Source organism: Macaca fascicularis, chromosome 1 (genome assembly GCF_037993035.2).
Source record: "Macaca fascicularis isolate 582-1 chromosome 1, T2T-MFA8v1.1".
Lineage (NCBI taxonomy): Eukaryota > Metazoa > Chordata > Mammalia > Primates > Cercopithecidae > Macaca > Macaca fascicularis.
In genome coordinates, this window is record NC_088375.1 from 73886444 (window position 1) to 73905841 (window position 19398).

A 19398-nucleotide genomic window follows, 5' to 3' on the forward strand; every position below is an offset into this window, starting at 1 on the left:
ATATGTATATATAATTATATACCACATATATAATTACATGTCACAATAATAATATGTATATTAATTACTATTTACCCAGGACATATTGAAATAAATATGCTGATTATAAATGATGGCATACTGTTAAGGGTAACACACAAAACCATTTGAAAAAGTGCTCCATTAGTTTTTAGGGTTTAAATTTCTCCAGAAAAAGGGGTGTTGTTGGGTGCTGCTTTTAGCCTGAGTCTATTGCTATCTCTTGAAACACAGAACCACCAAAATCTGTTAGCACCAGGGCTGTATGGATTTGTGAATTCCTCCAGATGGAACTTACCTTGTTCCAAACACAAATGTTGATAAGAGTTCAGCAGCTCCTGTGGGATTCCTCCCACATAAACTGGTGAATTCACCACCAGTGGCTGGGCTCCAGACTCCGATGTGTGCTTCATCAGTCCATTCATACTTGTTGATATGAAAGAGCCTTCCTTTTTAATAATGACTTTATTCCACTTTCCATTACAATAGGATAGCCCCAGCAATAGATCCACTTGTGTAAAGGCAAGACTGGTATTTAACCGGAAGCTCAATATTCCACTTTTCAGCTCCATCTGTATTTTATGTTAAAAAAGAAAGTAGGTATATAAAAAGGCTGCAGAAGGGCAGTTTGGGAGAGAGCAGAAGGACAATTTCTTGAAGAAAAGTAAAACAGTTCCCTGAAAGCACTCTATAGAAATGTGTCACTTTACCCTAAGTTTCTGCTTAGGAACATACGAAATCCTTTTCAAGCTTATAGCTGACATGAAGAATGTTGTATTGATGTAAACAAATTCATGTCTAGTAATGATTAGACGATGTGATGCAATGTTATGTAGACCTAAGGTTTATTTTTGCTGCAACATAGTTAAAAGATTAAGCCCCTGTGTAAGTGACTGAATGACTGAAGAGAACAGAACAGTTTGAACTATGACTCTTTGAATTTTTAGAAAATGAGAAAATACTACTTCATATATCAATTTAATTTGGGGGAAAATATGACAAGACAATAAGAAAATGAAATGTCAAGCTTGATTAAGCTGATTTTAACTGGCTAGTGAACTCAATTTCAAATTTGTAAGACATATTTTGATTCAATATTTCAGTTTTATTCTAAATCTTTAACATAATTGCTTCTATGTGTATTCTATTAGATGACTGTACCATTTTCTAATGTGAACATATTTCACCCAAATTTTCATAGTAAAAAATAAGTTCATAGATTTTCCTTCAAAATGTCTCATAATTATATTACCTAATATATTTTTACTTTGTTAGAAACATATCAGTGACCATAGGATATTTAAAATCTTGAGATCAGTTGTGTTAAGTAAAACAGATTAAATCATGCCAAATACAAACTATGACTTTTTCCATAAAAGTATCATCTTCAGGAAGGACCTGAGGTAAGCAATTGTTCATTTATCTATCCGCTTATTCGATAAATACCGAGTCTCTTACAATGTGCCATATACCTGCTGCTCTAAGGTAAACACTGCTCCTAAGAGTCATGCTGTCTAGTAGCAGAGGCAAACGTGGGAGCAATACTACAATCAAGACAGGAAAGGGGTAAAGTGAAAGCAGATAACAAAGAAGGCTTTTTGCTCCCTGGAAGTTGGGAAAGGTTTAAAGTAAGATTTTAGAAAGTATATCAGATTCATGGAGGGTCCCCCAAGGAGGGGGACTAATATGCACGACATGAGAACATCAGGTTTAGAGAAAGGCACCAACTTAGGTAAGACAAAGGGCACATATGGAGGTGAGAGCTGAGGTAGTGTCTTGCCAGCTATGTAGAAGCCAGATTTTAAAGGACTTTCAGTGATAGGAGGGTCTGGTATAGAAAGAGTGTTTGGTGTCTGTCTGAAACCATAACTCATATTCTTTCCACTATTACCTTGCACTAAAAGCTTACTTTACCAGAAATAAGAAGTACATACTGAAAACAAATCTCGTCTACAATTCAGGAAATGCGTTAGGAAATGCATTTAATTGTGAAAACATATTGAGAGTCATTAAAACAAGGATAATGATGATGCTGATGAAAGGGAAGACTCGATCTAAGAAGTATTTGTAAAAGCAACTCATTAGGACCTGGTAAAAAGGTAAATGAGTTAGATGAATGAAGAGAAATTAAGAACACCTCTCATCTTTTTTGGATAAGTAGGAGAGTGTTCTGCCATCATCACGTTGTGAAAAGCATTTGAAAGAAAGGCTGAGGGTTGTTGTTGACAAGGAGGAGGGGGGAGTTCATTTTAGATATATTGAGTTTGAAATGCCTATAAAACATCTAGATGAAACTCTTTTTGAGGAAGTCAAACATAAAGATATGCAGTTTGGTGATGGCCAAGTAAAATGGAGAAAATACATCACAAAATAAATAAGATTATTCAGTGAGTGTAAAAAGACTGAGATAAAAGGGAAAAGATTAGTGTCCTCAGCAAGACTAATGTTTTAAAGGGACAGCATGGTAGAAAACAGTTCTTTTAAGTGACAATGATCTCCTTAAAGAAGCTAAGAGAACTTAATGAAATCAGGAGAAACTAGTACTTTGGGAAATCAGTAGGGAAGAATGAGAAAAAAACAGAGAATAGCAGAAAAAGAACAAATAAGATAAGAAATAAAAATCATTGGACTAGGAAATGCGGGGGTCGTTGACCACTTTAGAAAAGTTATTTCGTAGGAAGGTGCGGTAGTGGTAGGAACCTAAGGTACAGTCATTTTAGGGACTGAAGTGAGATGAAAAAGTGGCAATAACAAAAGTAACCGCTTTCAATGCACTTGACCATGAAGGTAAGGAAAAGTACAGTGGAGGAGGCTTCATAGACAAAAGAAAAAACACGAAGGAAAATAAACTTCAATCATTCCATATATTGAGGGAAAAGAGCCAATTGAGAGGGAATAGTTGAACACACAAAGAGGGAAGACTGTAGAACAAGTTCTTGCAGAAGAAGGGATAGAATCTAGGATGATGGTAGACATATTTTCTTTAGTTGTAAGCATGGTAATTGTTCATTTGTTCCCCTGAATCAGTAGAGAGTTAAATTTGGCTTGCCTCAAATACAGTCAAGTTGATAGATAGAGATTGAAAGTTGAATATGTACACTTGTTTTTATCAGGATAGTGAGGGACTACCTGATGACATTCAGGTTATAGTGTTTCTAGATCCTAAGATTCTTTTTCTTTCACTTTCTACTCCTAAAATATATTAGAAAATCCTGTAAACAATAGGTATTGTTTAATAAAAGAATTGGAGAGCTCAAAACACGTTCTCACGCCCGTATTAGTTTTCCTATAGTGTTTAGCAATCTAGCTACTAGAACTGAGAAGCAAGGTGGCTAGACTGATTGATCAAGGTTTGTGAAGCCCAATACAAGATACAAAATCAGGGCATTTGTAGAAATACTGTCGAAGAAATACATTATGGTGGCTCAGGTAAGGAGTAAGTTAACTAGAAAGTGGGCTGATAGTCAATGGTGTCAATGCCTTGGTGAACTTAATGAGAGATGAGAGAGCTAGAGGGATATGAGGTTATATTTTGAGATTTAAGGTTCTGGCAATGGAAACATTCTGAGTTTATCAAGTTCCAGGGGATAACCATGCATACTGAAGTAAGTCAGTATAATAGAAAGAGTTGAAATCTGTGAGCAGCCGCAGTCCTCAGATATGGCAGACTGTAATGTATGTTTTATGAAAGACTGCTTCCTTTACAGTTGCATGGGAAGTGTTAAAAGAAAGCCAAGCACATAGTGGGCACTCAGTATATATTTATGTAAGTGTATTGATTTTTTTGTTTGTTTGTTTTGAGACAGAGCTATCTTGCCCAGGCTGGAGTACAGAGGTGCAATCTCACTGCAGCCTTAGACTCCCAGTCTTCAGGAATCCTTGCCTCAGCCTCCCAAGTAGCTAGAACTAGCCACAGTGCCTGGATAATTTTTTACTTTTATTTGTATTTTTGCAGACAAAGGGTCTCACTATATTGCCCAGGCTGGTCTCGAACTACTGGCCTCAAGCTATCCTCCTGTAATCCCAGGCTTCTAAAAGTGCTGGAATTATAGGAGCGAGCTACTGTACCCAGTCTTAATTTTTAATTTTTAATTTTTTTTAGTAAAGTTATTTAAAGTTAACAGTATTATTTAATACAGTAACAAAGCAACGAATGGAGGAAGGTGGAGGGTGGAAGTGTGGCATAGTAAGGCATATAGACTTCCAGTGCAGGCATATGGTCCTCAAGAGGAGGAGCCAAATGGTAAATATCTTTGTTTCCTCCACAGTATATGCACATGTAGATGACTCAGCAATGCTCAGTGAAGGTCACCACAGCATGAGCTCATTCACATGTTCACTCAATCATTCATTCAACAATATTGATTAACATGATAATTGCTAAGGCTTAGGCACTGAGGATACAACTACAAAGAAGAAAACCAAGGTCCTTGGATTCATAGACATTACATTTCAGAGAAAGAAGCCAACAATACACAAGAGGACAAATAAATATTTAAAGAATCAGAAATTCTAATAAATACTATGAAGGGATAAATTTCCATTTCCCTTCTTAGCAATATTGGCATTGTATATACTAGGAATGTAAAAAAAAAAAAGAAAGACAAAAAGTGAACGTATCTTAGACTCTTAAAATCACCAAGACTTGTATTTAATTGTCTATTTGTCTAGAAATCAAGAATCTAAGGGTGAGATGTTCATATTTTTCTCCTGTTTCTATGTTAGTTCTTTAAAGCAACTTTTAAGAATTAACATTTTTAATAACATACTTAACAGTGGTATCAGATTAATGATTAAAGACAAGGAAAAGCAGTTACAGTTGCCCATTGTATTTAGAGAAATGTATAAAAATGTTTATAGCAGTCTTATTCATTGTAGCAAAACATGGGAACAACCAATACATCATTGGTAAGAGAAGAGAAATACTACACAACCAAGAAAATGTATACCTGTGTGGACACATAAATGACTCAGAAACAATGTTGAGTGCTAAAGAGAGAGCATAAAACAAATTTTATAAATTTCAAAAGCAAGAATTTGTAGGCATTCATTAGGTGTTCAAACTATAAAAATGCATGGGAATAACAAACACAAAATTCTGATTACATATGACATCTAAAAGAAGATGGAAACACGATAGGAAAGGCTTTACAGATAGACCAAAAATAATAATATTTAGTTATCAGGTGTGGTGGTAGATTCAGGAGTGTTCATTGTATTATTATATTTGATTATCTATATGTCATATGGAACATATATAATATATATCCTTTTGAAACTCATATCAAAAGATAATGAGGGAAATAGTGTTTTTCATATCTTAAGACACTAAATTGTATTTTCTTAATTCCTTACATCTAATCTGTTTTCTTAAAATGATAATTGTTACAATTATTATTTTAAAAAATTACTAGGATAATAAAATACAAAATATTTCACAGGACTTCCATACTAAAAATGACTTTGGGGAAAAAAAAAGAAAACAAACGTGAATTTGTAAAGAAACCCCAATTAAGTGTAATGCCTGCCAACACTTGGTTTATTTATTTTACAGTTGGATCTAGTATTTTAAAGTAATTTTAATCAAAGTAATTTACATACAGCAAGAAAATCAGGTCCATCTTTATTATAAACGAAAAGAAGCAATCCATTTAATTGGTCAGTTCTGAACTTAAAGGAAATCTCAAAGTTCATTCCACCATGAAACATATACGGATGAAGTTCCAGGAACCCTTTAAAGATAAAAGCATGTACATGTTAGCATGTGTAATACAATATTGTCAGCATTGTAAGGGTGATAAGAAACTCTAGGACACATTCTGCCACTAAGTAAATCTCACAAAAGAAAATGCAAATCAATGTTAAGAAATCCCTTTTTTAATTGTACAGAAGTGACAGAAAGACCTAGATATATTAAGAAAGACTTTGATAGATATTATACTTTTTAAGAGGAAGAAATTTGCTCTGATATTATACTTTCTAAAGAGGAAGAAATTTGCTCTCTCAATCATGTGTTGTCTGTATCATGTATGATTATTACTGTTTTAGGTAAGTATTAACAATAAGTAGTTTGCATTGACTAAAAGAAACTCAGAATGACCTTGATGAAAACAGAACAATAAAAAATGTGCAGATTATATTATTAATATCATATGTCTTTTTGTGCTAAAGGCAGTTTAAGCAACTTAATAACCAACCAACTTAGCTATAAATGTAGGAGGCAGAGATGGGCTTTTATTTGATGAATAAGCCGGGTATTCCAAGCCACCATCATCCCTCTCCCCTTCCCCTGGGTGGAAGTCTCTGCTCTGATCAGGCAGAGACTCAGTGTGTGTGTCAGGGCTAAGCTACAGACACTTACACCTCCCCTTTCATTGTAGCCTTTTGAGCAATGGCAGGGATAGTGGTTCTAGTCTCCAGCTCTCTCTCAATGACCTACTTAACCCATTACTTAGCCAAGAATTAACTCTTAAGAACATTGTTCTTCTATATAATGAGATAAATAGGTATTTGTGGATTAACCTAGTAAACAAAACTCTTTGAAACATCTTTCTGAGTGCATTCTAAGTACACATCTCTAACTGTATTCTAGTTTCCAAACAATTGACTTGCAAATGGACATTGGTGATCCTAACATATGTAAATCAAGAACTGCATGGGCTACCAGAGATATGATACATGGATGTATACTTATGAGTCTTATAATTTATATTGCATATTCAGGCATCAAGAATATATTTGTGTGCACCATTGGAATAACTAGGTATTTCTGTGATACTAGGTTCGTATGAGGTCAAGTTAATCAAACAGGAGAGATTAAATTATACAAAGGATAGAACATAGATTTTAAGTGAACACTCATGTCTTTTTTAGAGCATTACCTGCTCCTAGGAACTGAGCTCCTTCATTTAATGAAGCGGGGCATCCCTCCCAGCTGTTATACACGTTGATTTGTTCTTCAGAATTCTGCCAATCCAGAGGTTCCCAAATAGCTGACGGATTGTAATTCTTCATGAAATGTACATCCTTGAGACAGCCCACAAAACCCTTTTGGATTATCTCTGCAGGAGTTTATAGATATCAAGAAATATGTATTTCGAAAGATTCTTTTCAAGCAATTAATTTTATGTGCCATTAAAATCAAAGAAATAGGCACTAGCTCTCACCACCTATTTACTGCAAGCCTCTTAATGATTCATGTAAACACCACACCATCAGCTATAGTAAATGATAGCAATTATAATGTTTAGCACTGGTACAAACCCATCATATCTGCAGAAACAGATGTTTATGCAGAAACCTTGGTTTTGCAGTAGCAAGAATATTGCCTTTTCAACTAACACAGAAAATTCATCTGTCACTAGCCTCAAAGATAAAGTACTACGACTTTAAAAGTTAGATTTGAAGGGAGTGTTTCTATTCAATATGTGGTTTGTAGTTTAGATTCCTCATCTATGAACCAGTCTGTTACTGAAGTAAATCAATAATTTGGTTTCATTTTTTGGAAATGTATATAGTGTTGACGTTGAATGTGGAACTCTCCAGACCAGGTAAATGTGGGGTTCATAAATACAGTGAATAGGGTGATAACAGAAGGTTGAGACAGAAAATGTGCAAATGAGTGATTTAGAGAAAAAGCAAGAAAAAAATCAAGAGGAGGAGAAGGCACACTGAAGTCGAATTTCACATAGCCACCTCCTTTCCTATGAAGGCAAAGCTTAGTTTTCAGCTTTGAGTTTATGAGAGTTTTTATAAGGCCAATTTACATAGACAAAGTAAAATTGTTCATTCATAATGGAGATGTGTCCTTTACAGGAAGGGTACTTAGTATCAGGGTATTCTCTCCTTCTAGTACCTGAAAATACTATTTCCCAGAAGGGCAAAAAACAAAGGGTGTGTGTGTGCTTGTGTGTGTGTGCGCGCGTGTGTGTGTGCGCGCGCGCATGCGCGCTAGAGGGACTTGTCTATCAGTCTCAAGTAGTTGAATGAAAACCCTGCCTAATCTAGAGACATTTCTGAGGAGGTAACGATAATCAGCCTTGAGAATTCAATTATACCCTTCTCCGAAATTTGATGAACACTTTCTATTCCTTTTGATCTTCATCATGATTCCCTGAAGACTACAACCCATGAACAAATTATACTTATCTGGGTCCTAGCTTATTTGTAATATTTATGTAGTTATATTTTAACTTCCTGGGAGAGACTTGGAAGGCACCCTGTGATTCTTAATGAGAACTTGGGAAACAATACTAGAATTATTAGCATTTGCGTTTGAAGGATGATTTTTTTTTTCCTACCTAAGGTTAATTCCATTCATGTTCGTTTTAATTAGTTGCATTTTAGAATATGTTCTTGTGCTCTTGTTCTAAAAATATGAGAATCACTTTGTCTATAGCTCAGTTATAGCACTTACGGCATTAGGTTGGAATTACCTGTTTATACGCCTGTGACCTCTATTGTGATAAAGACCACATTTTATTCATCTATGAATATCTAGGGATTGGTTTAGTGCCTATGACATAGTATTCAGGGAATGTTCTTCACCCTATTTAGAGTATAAATCAAGCTCATAGTTTTCCATTTCTGTGTTATTTCACATTCAATTTAAAATCTTACAAAAAACGATGCATAAGTCCTAAAATAACATACCTTTGACTGAAAGTATTATAATTCATTACAGCAAAAGTTTTAATGAATTCCTTTTATATATCAAGAACTGGGTACTAACAATATAAATACAAGCCATATGGAATACACGGTTCCTTTAAAAAAAAACAGAGACCTAAAGGAAATTTTTGGCACGTTAATATAGAAAATATAGCATGAAGTAGAACATAATACTTATTCTTACTTTAAAATGATGTAAACTGGTTCTATTTTAAGTTTGGATGACAACATATAATATACCTTACTAAACTCACCAGAATCCTTCCTGAGGATGGTATAACTTTGCGGCAGCCCTCCCAGAAAGACTCCTGTGTTCTCTCCAATAACAGTACTACCATTCAGGATGGCAGAGGAACCTAGAGAATAGGAGATGAGAAACACACCTTCACCAGGATACTCTATTTTTACTAACTCATCAAATAATAAAATCCTTCGCCAGCCTTCGGGATACCACTCTCTTGGTTCTCCTCTCTCCTCATTGCCTGTTCATTACTTTTCTTCACTGGCTTTTCCTCAACATCCCAGGATCATGATGTTGGAATGATCCAGACCGCTTCCATCTCAGGCCTCTTCCTTTCTCTACCCATAGGGACCCCCTAAGTACTCTAGAGGGATGAGTAGTGGGTTCCAGTATGAACTACCAGGGCCAAAGTCCAGGGTCACCTGGGTCTCTGACTGTGTGGCATAACAATGGAAATCCCTGTTCATATTTCTAATGCCCACCTTCTTTGAGAGGAGAGGCAAAGCTATTTGTGTTTGTTTTTCCAGAGCCCAATCCACTCCAATTAGCCCTACTTACATCTGTTCCCTTGGCTTTCAATACCATCCTTTGCTGGAAGTTCTGATTTCAGAACTCAGACTTGTTTCTTGATCAGCCTACCTGATATCTCCTCGTGGATGTCTCAGAAATCTCAGCCTTAACATGTTAACAACTGAACTTTGAACGTCTTTCTCCAAACCTGCTTCTCCCACAATCGTGCACTCCCTGGTTTGGGCAGCTGCATTCTTCCACTGAGACCCAAACCTAACAGGCTTGCTCTACATTAATGGCCAGTAAACTCTGTCAAGGACCAGATAATGTCTTTGTAGACTATTCAGACTCAAGCAGCCATAGATAATACATCAATGAATGGGTGTAGCTGTGCTCCAATAAAACATTATAAAAACAGGCGTGAGCTAGCTTTAGACCATGGTGATAGTTTACCAACCCCTATTCTGCCTCAATCTCATCATCAAATCCTGTTAATTTGACATTCACAATATAACCAGAATCTGAATACTTCTTATTATATCTTCAATTATCACCCTTGTTCAGGTCTCCATGATTTCTTGTCTGAATTAATACAGAGTTATTGCAGAAGCCTATTAACTGATCTCCATGCTTTCATCCTCATACCCCTTATAATTTATTCTCAAAATATCAGCTAGTGTGATTCTTTTAAAGAAAGCAGTCATATCATGTCATTCTTCCCTCAAAATCCTTCAACAGTTTCCTTCTTTCACAGTAAAAGTCCACAAGGTCCCATATGATCTAATCCCTAATGGCCTCTGTGACCTTATGTCCTGTCATTAGCCCTTTCACACCCTCTTTCCCACACTGGCCTTCTTGTCGGTCCTTGACATGCCACATATAGTGTGCTCTCACCTCAGGGCCCTGATACTTGCTGGCCTCTCAACTCAAAGCATCCTCTTCCTGGATATTTACATGGTTTGCCCCTTTGTCCCTTCAGGTCTCTGCTCAAATGTCACCTCATCAGAGATACTTTTTCTTTTTTTTTTAAATTATACTTTAAGTTCTAGGGTACATGTGCACAATATGCAGGTTTGTTACTTATGTATACATATGCCATGTTGGTGTGCTGCATCCATCAACTCGTCATTTACATTAAGTATATCTCCTAATGCTATCCCTCCCCCTCCCCCCACTCCACAACAGGCCCCCGTGTGTGATGTTCCCCTTCCTGTGTCTAAGTGTTCTCATTGTTCAGTTCCCACCTATGAGTGAGAACATGAGGTGTTTGGTTTTTTGTCCTTGAGACAGTTTGCTGAGAATGATGGTTTCCAGCTTCATCCATGTCCCTACAAAGGACATGAACTCATCCCTTTTTATGGCTGCATAGTATTCCATGGTGTATATGTGCCACATTTTCTTAATCCAGTCTATCTTTGATGAACATTTGGGTTGGTTCCAAGTCTTTGCTATTGTGAACAGTGCCACAATAAACATACGTGTGCATGTGTCTTTATAGCAGCATGATTTATAATCCTTTGGGTATATACTCAGTAATGGGATGGCTGAGTCAAATGGTTTTTCTAGTCCTAGATCCTTGAGGAATCGCCACACTGTCCTCCACAATGGTTGAACTAGTCTACAGTCCCACCAACAGTGTAAAAGTGTTCCTATTTCTCCACATCCTCTCCAGCACCTGTTGTTTCCTGACTTTTTAGTGATTGCCATTCTAACTGGTGTGAGATGGTATCTCATTGTGGTTTTGATTTGCATTTCTCTGATGGCCAGTGATGATGAGCATTTTTTCATGTGTCTTTTGGCTGCATAAATGTTTTGTTTTGAGAGTGTCTATTCATATCCTTTGTCCACTTTTTGATGGGGTTGTTTTTTTCTTGTAAATTTGTTTGAGTTCTTTGTAGATTTTGAATATTAGCCCTTTGTCAGATGAATAGTTTGCAAAAATTTTCTCCCATTCTGTAGGTTGCCTGTTGACTCTGATGGTAGTTTCTTTCACTGTGCAGAAGCTCTTTAGTTTAATTAGATCCCATTTGTCAACTTTGGCTTTTGTTGTCATTGCTTTTGATGTTTTAGTCATGAAGTCCTTGCCCATGCCTATGTCCTGAATGGTATTGCCTAGGTTTTCTTCTAGGGTTTTTATGGTTTTAGGTCTAACATTTAATTATTTAATCCATCTTGAATTAATTTTTGTATAAAGTGTAAGGAAGGGATCCTGTTTCAGCTTTCTACATGTGGCTAGCCAGTTTTCTCAGCACCATTTGTTAAATAGGGAATTCTTTCCCCATTTCTTGTTGTTGTCAGGTTTGTCAAAGATCAGATGGTTGTAGATGTGTGGTATTATTTCTGAGGGTTCTGTTCTGTTCTATTGGTCTATATCAGAGAGACCTTTCTTAACACACACACCCACACACACCCGCACATACACCCACACACAACTTTCCCTCTCATCTTGCTTTTTCATTCTCAGAATTTATCACTTGATATTTGTTTAAATTTTTTTTTCTGTATTTTGCTGCCCCATTTCTCCCCAAAAATGTAAGTTTTATAGTGTTCTCTTTGCTCCTTGTATCCAGAGTGCCTAGAACAATATCTGGAACATAATAGGTACTGATTAAAATTGTGTATTTCCTCAATGATTTAATAAAAGCCTGCATTATTATACAGGTACAGTGACCATGTTATAATTACATAAATGTGGCAGATAGGGTAGGCTGGAGCAAAAACTAAACTTAAATGTGAAAAAAAAACAGGATGTGTGTCCCAAGAATGCTTCCTGTCAACTGTGTAAGTTAGGAAAAAATATTCACTTTTTTTCTCAGCCTTGGTTTCCTCATCTCCAAATGCAGACAAAAACTGCTTTCCTCTACTTTCCTTGCTTTTTGGAAGTCAAAAGTAACATGAGAGAACATAACTAAAGGTCCATGCAAATTGTAGAAAACTGTAAAAGACATAGGTAACTTAGAGAGACGTGACTTCATTCTTTTCTTTCCTTTTTTTTTTTTTTTAACTGAAGACCTTCATTGATGAAAAACTGGTTGCCAGACTTCATCATTTTAGGAGCATCCCAAAGGCAAATTCAACAGCAATATAGATGAAATTGAGTAGAAATGATGGTGAAATAAGGATGTAGGAATATAAACAACAGAAAAGTATGGCAACACCAACATATCAACAGGGCTATTTATACATATCAAAAATTACTTACCCGTATATATCCCATCAAGAGTGATTTGGCCAAAAGCCTGATGCCTGATAGCAATTATTTCATGCCATTTTCCATCACTATATTGTTTACCATGATCATTAGTTGTAGTTACTTCCACTGGTGACCCCTTAGGGGAATGAATGAATAAATAAATGTTTATATACACATATCTACACATAAACACACACTTACATGTTTGTTATAAACCAATTTACAAGTTTCAAAATTATGCTCCTGATACAAGCATGCATACATTTCAAACAGAATTCAAAATTAAAGTTGATGTCTAGCATCATTTTGGCTTCCCTGTGATGTATTAATACTTCCCTGAGCACCACAGTGCACAGATCTGTAAAGGTCTCATCTTTGCAATAAGAATTTCTTACAAAGCCACTTGCATTTTCTGATGAATATAGCTATTCATCAGAAAGGTAAAGAATTTTCTATTCTAAAATTTTAGACTTTACTTTTCATGGTGTAAATATGAAAAAGAAGAGAAGAATTTAAAACTAATAAAATACCACTAAAAATGAGTTCTGAAGATAGAGAGATGTCAGACAAGTCATTCTTATCTTCACAAAACTATCAATAACAAACGGGAATGACATTCACCTTAAAAACTAGTCAGTTATGATACATTAAAGATAAGGGTGGAGTTAAACATAATACACAATGCTTTGAAGTCAAAATCCAATATTTATAGTTCTGGCTAAGGTAATCACATAATAGTTAAAAATGTGTTCCTAAGTGATAAGACATAGGAAATGGCAGATATTAAGAACAGAGTTTAGCAAATAGGAGGTAATAATAATAATAATAATAATAAACTGAGAAAGAGAAATAGAACAGATGCCTGCCATGTCACTACTTTCAAGAAAAGTAAACACTTTTCCAGTATGTTATAGTAGCCTTGGTTACCTATAGTAACATTTTCAGTGTTAAGAGAATAAGACTAAGTGACAGATATCCCAACTTTATCACCAACGGCTACTAGTACTACTATTAAAGAAAACTAAAACAGAAATTACTCTAAAACTTCTAAATGGGAATGAATTTTCTTCTTAATAAAGTTGATTTACTTAGCAAGAATAAAGCTCATTCTATTAAAATCTTTAAAAATTAAAAAATAAGATTGGGTAAAATATTACTAAAACATTTAATTAGCAGAAAATTTCACCAAACTCTAATAATTTTGCTATACAGTTTTTTTCAAAAAGAGAAAATAGATAATTGATGTAATGAAGTTGAAGATGTATACTGAAAAACATACAATGCTAATCGTATCATGTTTAGTATGATTTCTGTTTATCTTTCTCTGAAATGGCTTCTGTGATATAACATGTCCACGCTACACATTTAATTGGCTCCTGTCCGGCCTCATAAAGCGCTTGACAACATGTATGATATACAGAATTTCATGTTATCAAAGTAAAAAAAAAAAAAAGCTTTTAATTTCCCATGAGTATGAGTGGGTTGCCTCTCACATGGACAATATCCCAACTTTTACAGACAACTCCATCAGCTAGAAACATGACCATCTGGCAAGTTCTAGTCTTTGTATTTTTGTAGGCTGACTTTCCTTGTATCTGTTTTGTCTACATACTCTTTTATTTTCTTCAACCCTATTTCAACATTTTAATATTTTACAAACACACATTTCATTATCGTAGTTTAATAATTAAAACCAGAACTGGTGTCGTGCCCAATTAATGTGCCCTGGTAGCATGCCCATTAGTTTTTCCATTAGTGAATTCAACAATACTAATGGGATTACTAGCATGGGATGCTAATTGGGCGTGACATAAGAAACTGGCTTACTTCTTAGCATACCCTTGCTAATGATGAAATTAATGAGCATTTTATTAAATGCTGTCTCATCAAAGTGTACTTAGTTAGCGTTAAAATTGTTACAAATGATGCTGCATTCTAAAGATCAGGTGTCTGAGTAAGTGGTTCTTCATATTTTGTTTGGCAACAATCTGAAGCATTAATAGTTCTCTACATCAGAAATCACATTTATTGGAGACAAATTCAAGTTCATTACCTACAGCCTCAGCATGCCAAACTCACTTTATACTTACGGCAATTTAGAATATCATTTTTTGAAGATTATTTTAAGATTACTTCCCCCCACCAATGAAAAGGAAAGAAAAATTCTGTGATGACTTCTGGTGTCATATTATTCATGTTGTTCTTTCTATTTGGAACATATCAGGCACATTCAACAGATGCTATTCGGAATTGTTTTAAAGCTTTCATTCTCATAGCTTCCTTCCAAGTAAAGCCAGAATATGATGTGAATTTCCTGTTAATGTCACTGAGCATAGAATATTTAACGGTTTAACATGGATCATTACTGGTCACTAAAGTATGATCTGGTCAAGTATATTCAAAATTGAATTTAATTAAATGAAGAATGGGAAAATTATAGCTAATTGTTGGAGATTACAAAAAATACAGTAATTAAAAGTTATAGTTAACTTTTTTATTGTACCTTTTAACAATGGCAAGTGTCCAGTTTGTAATGTACAAACACATTTCTAATTTTATGTACTATGAAGAATCTCCCTTTCCCTAAACATTTATTCAATAGAATGCTTTGGATAGTTGGATGACAAACCAAATACATTTTTATATCTATAGCCTCTATATTGTATTAAATTGTTATATAAGGAATTTATTACTGATTTTATTAAGACATTTTAAAAAGAGCAAAATACATGATGATTTCATGTTATTTTATAAATATGTGCTAGATAATTACTTTAAAATTCCTTGAAATTCTCTTCATAATTCAAAATTTGGCTATTTTGAATGAATTCAGTAAAAACAATTTAAAAATAACCATCTTATTGTTTCCTGATAAAAGTCAAATTATCTGAAAACAGACAAGTTTAAACAAGACTGGGCATGGTGGCTCATGTCTATAATCCTAGCACTTTGAGAGGCCAAGGTGGGAGGATTGCTTGAGGCCAGGAGTTCGAGACCAACCTGAGCAAAACAGCAAGACTTTCTCTAATTTTTTCAAAAAAAAAAATAAATAAACAACAATTAAAGCTTTATGTAATCATCACAAGCTAGATGTTTTAACTGAGAAAAATGGATAATTTTCTTCAGTTATGAGTAGTAGTAGTATCTTACCAACAGTTATTGAGTCAGTCAACCGTGTAATATGTCAATGGTCATTTATTTACTGAGCATCTACTATGTTCCAAAGACTGTTCTAAGTCCTGAAGAAGTATCTGTGGACAAAACATTCATAGACTTTGCCCTCACTGGATCATGCAGTCTGATAAGAAAGACACACTAAGTACATAATTACTTGTGTCATGAGTATAGTAAAGTATTCACTAGATAATCTCGTCCTCATTTAAAGATTAGAGGAGAAAAACTGGCTTAAAGTGGTACCCAAAGTATTTAAAATATAAATAAATGTAATGCCAATAGAAGGCATATGAAATAAACTTCTATACTGTTTTAAATCCAGGGTAGCTCTAACTTCATACAAGAAGCTGCATTGATATTACTTTGGAAAAGGAGAGCAAATAAGAGGAGAGTATTCAAAATTTTCGCCATCCCTCAGTTTTAACACTTCTTTGTCTAAAAATGAGTGGGGCTTGCATTATAAATTTAGAAAATATGTTTAGTACCTGCTTTAGTGTATAAATTCCTTGGAGGTAAGGAAGGACACAGTCCTTGCTAGCATGAGCTCATTGTTTCATATATAGTTAGTATCATGACCCATGAGCACTTAGTGTAATGCATCTGATTACATTTTCTCAGCTAGATCCCAAGGCCATCCTGCTCAACCCATACCTTGTATTTTAAACAATAAATAAATTGTCACTTTCCTGAAAACTCAAGCAGCTTTTACTTTATGGAGAGATATTATTTCAGATAAAAATTTACTTACTAGACATCACTAAACCCTCCCCACTCCCTTTAGCCCCCAACTTGGTTTTAGCAATTTTTTTTTTGAGACAGGGTCTTGCTCTGTTGCTCACTGCAACCTCCACCTCCCAGGTTCAAGCAATTTTCTGCCTCAGTCTCCCGAGTAGCTGGGATTACAGGCACCTGCCACCACATCCAGCTAAGTTTTGTATTTTTAGTAGAGACAGGGTTTCACCATCTTAACCAGGCTGGTCTTGAATTCCTGACCTCGTGATCCACCTGCCTCAGCCTCCCAAAGTGCTAGGATTACAGGCATGAGCCACCGCATCCAGCGGCTTTAAGAATTTTATTAACACTTGGTGGGCACCTACAGACCATGTCTACAGTTTAGCGTTTGGCTACACAGGGTAGAGACAGAGCAACTGGGAAAGGTAATAGCAGTGATGAGTACTCTAAGTAATTGTGTGAATGAGAAGGGTAAGGGGACAGAAATGAGGGGCAATGCCCCATGAATGTTTCCCTGAACTCTGTTACCACGCTTTGCACCAGCCTGTCCAGGTGATCACCGTAAAAGAGATAAAAAAGATGAGACCTGCCAGATGAGTTTCCTGGCAGCCATTCTCAGTTAAGCAGTTTGACCTCTTTACCCTCCTATCCTACAGAGTTTTAAGGTATTGCATCCTTTAGAAAAAGCAACACCACATGTCAAAAGAGATGGCAGTCATGCTTCAGATTTGGGGAAATCATTTTTGGATTAATTCTCCGATGACTGTTCCATGTTTGGTAGGGGGTGACTATTAATACTCAAAATCTGTGATGAACAACCAATGGCCAGAATTCCAATGAGTGTCATTCTGTTCATTTCTGTGTTCCCAGTGCATAACTGTGAAGTCCAATAAATTCTTAGCAAAATTTCACTGAATGAAATAATTCAGTGCTATTCAAATAATTGAATTCAGTGCTAGTTCTATCCCTAAACCACTCTATCACCCTAGTTAAGCCACTTCATCTAAAGCACGGATGAAAACAATGTCAACCTCAAGGGGCTACTTCAAGAATGAAATGAGATCATTCATGGGAACCCACTTTGTATACTTTAAAGCTCTATAAATAAGTGGTCCCGTGATTAGTTTTTCTCCATCTGGCTTCTTCTTAAATATCTCCAGATACTAACTGGTTGAAGGGGAAAAGCCAGATTTTTCTTTCTCATTGACAGTGTTCTATTTTACTGTACTCTCCCCTTTCTTTTTCTGATTTTTGTTGATTTTTTTTAACTTAGCATTTGCTCTCCTTTCTAACCTTGTTAATTTGGATGTCCTGCAGAACACTTTTTTATTAGTAGTAACTAATTTACTTTTCTACAACATTTAAAATCATACATTTGCCCTATTTATTTTAAGAAAACAAAACATCAGTATAACCTATTCCCTTATTCCACCCATACCCCGCCACTCAGCTGATACCTTCAGAACTTTTAATTCACTCATTTTTCCTCTCCTTCAATTCTTACTAATTTTAGCAACAAATGATTATTCACGGTATTTTTTTTCTTGCCCTTGCTATACTTCTCTTCTATTTCAAAGATTCTTATTTGTCACTGTAAAACAGAGTTCTAGTCACTCTATCATTAAATATTTAGGCATAGCTTAATATTGCTAGATTTATTATTCACTGATGCTTCTTCTTTTTATATTTCTGACTCTGTTATTTTTTCTTTTGGCTAGATTACATACTGAAATATTTCTTTCAGTGAACAGTGCACAGATGGATTTTTTCTGAATTTATGGATATCAACAACCATCTTTCTTTCATGTTGAAAAGTAGTATAGCATTGTAGCTAAAATCATGGTCTTTGGAGCTCAGTTGCTTGTGTTTATAACCTGGCTTGGTCACTTATTAGGGTTGTGACTTGGGGAAAATTAACTTACCTGTGACCCAGATTCCTCACCTGTAAAATGGGAATATTAAGAGTATCTACCTCACAGAGTTGTTGAAAAGTTCAAATGGGTTTATATGCGTGTATAGGCATATGTGTGTATGAAAATGTATAAATTTACGTATAGAGAGAGCACTTACAATAATGCCTGGCACAAAGAGGTCTCACAGAAGTATTAGCTTTGCTTAATCTTGACAGGAAATTGATGAGTCTTTTCAATGGATATATACTAAATTCCCTCTTAAATCAGATATTCTCTCCTATTTTTTGTTTCATCATTTTATGTTATCCCTGTTTTTCTCGAGCATGTGCTTTTTGTTCTCCTTCTGAATCGCTTCTTAGTGACAGTAGTAGTATCTATCTTTCTTGTCTGCGTCACATTTTTATTATGTATTTTGAGAGATTTCTTCAACTTAATCTTCTGACCTACTAATCTGAGGCTCAAAGTGTCTCTCCTCTAATTAATCTACTTAAAGTTTTCAAATAAAAAATAATATTTTCCTTTATGTAATTGAATCAACTTCAGCTGATTTTTTTTAATTTTTTTTCAGTTGCCATCTGTCTTGCCTTCTGCGATAGCTGCTGCTTCTTCCTTTCCCTCTGGCTGCGGGATCTGCTTAGGTGTGATGCTATTTCCTTTTGCTTACTCACTGCCCACCTGCTGGCATCCTTTAAGAAGCTGCATTACAAGGGGACACTCAGAAATCTTTGTGTCTGAGGACCCACAGTGCACCAGCCAGGGAGTTAACGGGCCCCTGTCAAGTCATGAGGAAGGAGCCTTTCTGCCCCTGGTCCTTCGAGTGGCCACTGTGTGACTCTCTCAGCTTCATAAAGCAGGGAGACCTTGGCCTGCTTTTTGAGGCTGGTAGGGTCCTCAGATACACTTGGTACAATAGGCCCTGCCTTTCCTCTCTAAGGTCAATGGATCTC

The 19398-nt window shown here is 35.6% G+C and overlaps 1 protein-coding gene across 1 annotated transcript in view; it reads right to left on the reverse strand.

Moving 5' to 3' along the window:
* Positions 1-19398, reverse strand: part of USH2A (usherin) — an 800507-nt gene that overhangs the window by 450464 nt on the left and 330645 nt on the right. Inside the window, exons 23-27 of the mRNA XM_005540847.5 lie at positions 12642-12768; positions 8943-9044; positions 6900-7079; positions 5620-5750; positions 317-590 (exon numbers count right to left, since the gene is read on the reverse strand). Coding sequence (XP_005540904.3) covers positions 317-590; positions 5620-5750; positions 6900-7079; positions 8943-9044; positions 12642-12768 — 814 coding nt within the window. The remainder of the gene's footprint in view (positions 1-316; positions 591-5619; positions 5751-6899; positions 7080-8942; positions 9045-12641; positions 12769-19398) is intronic.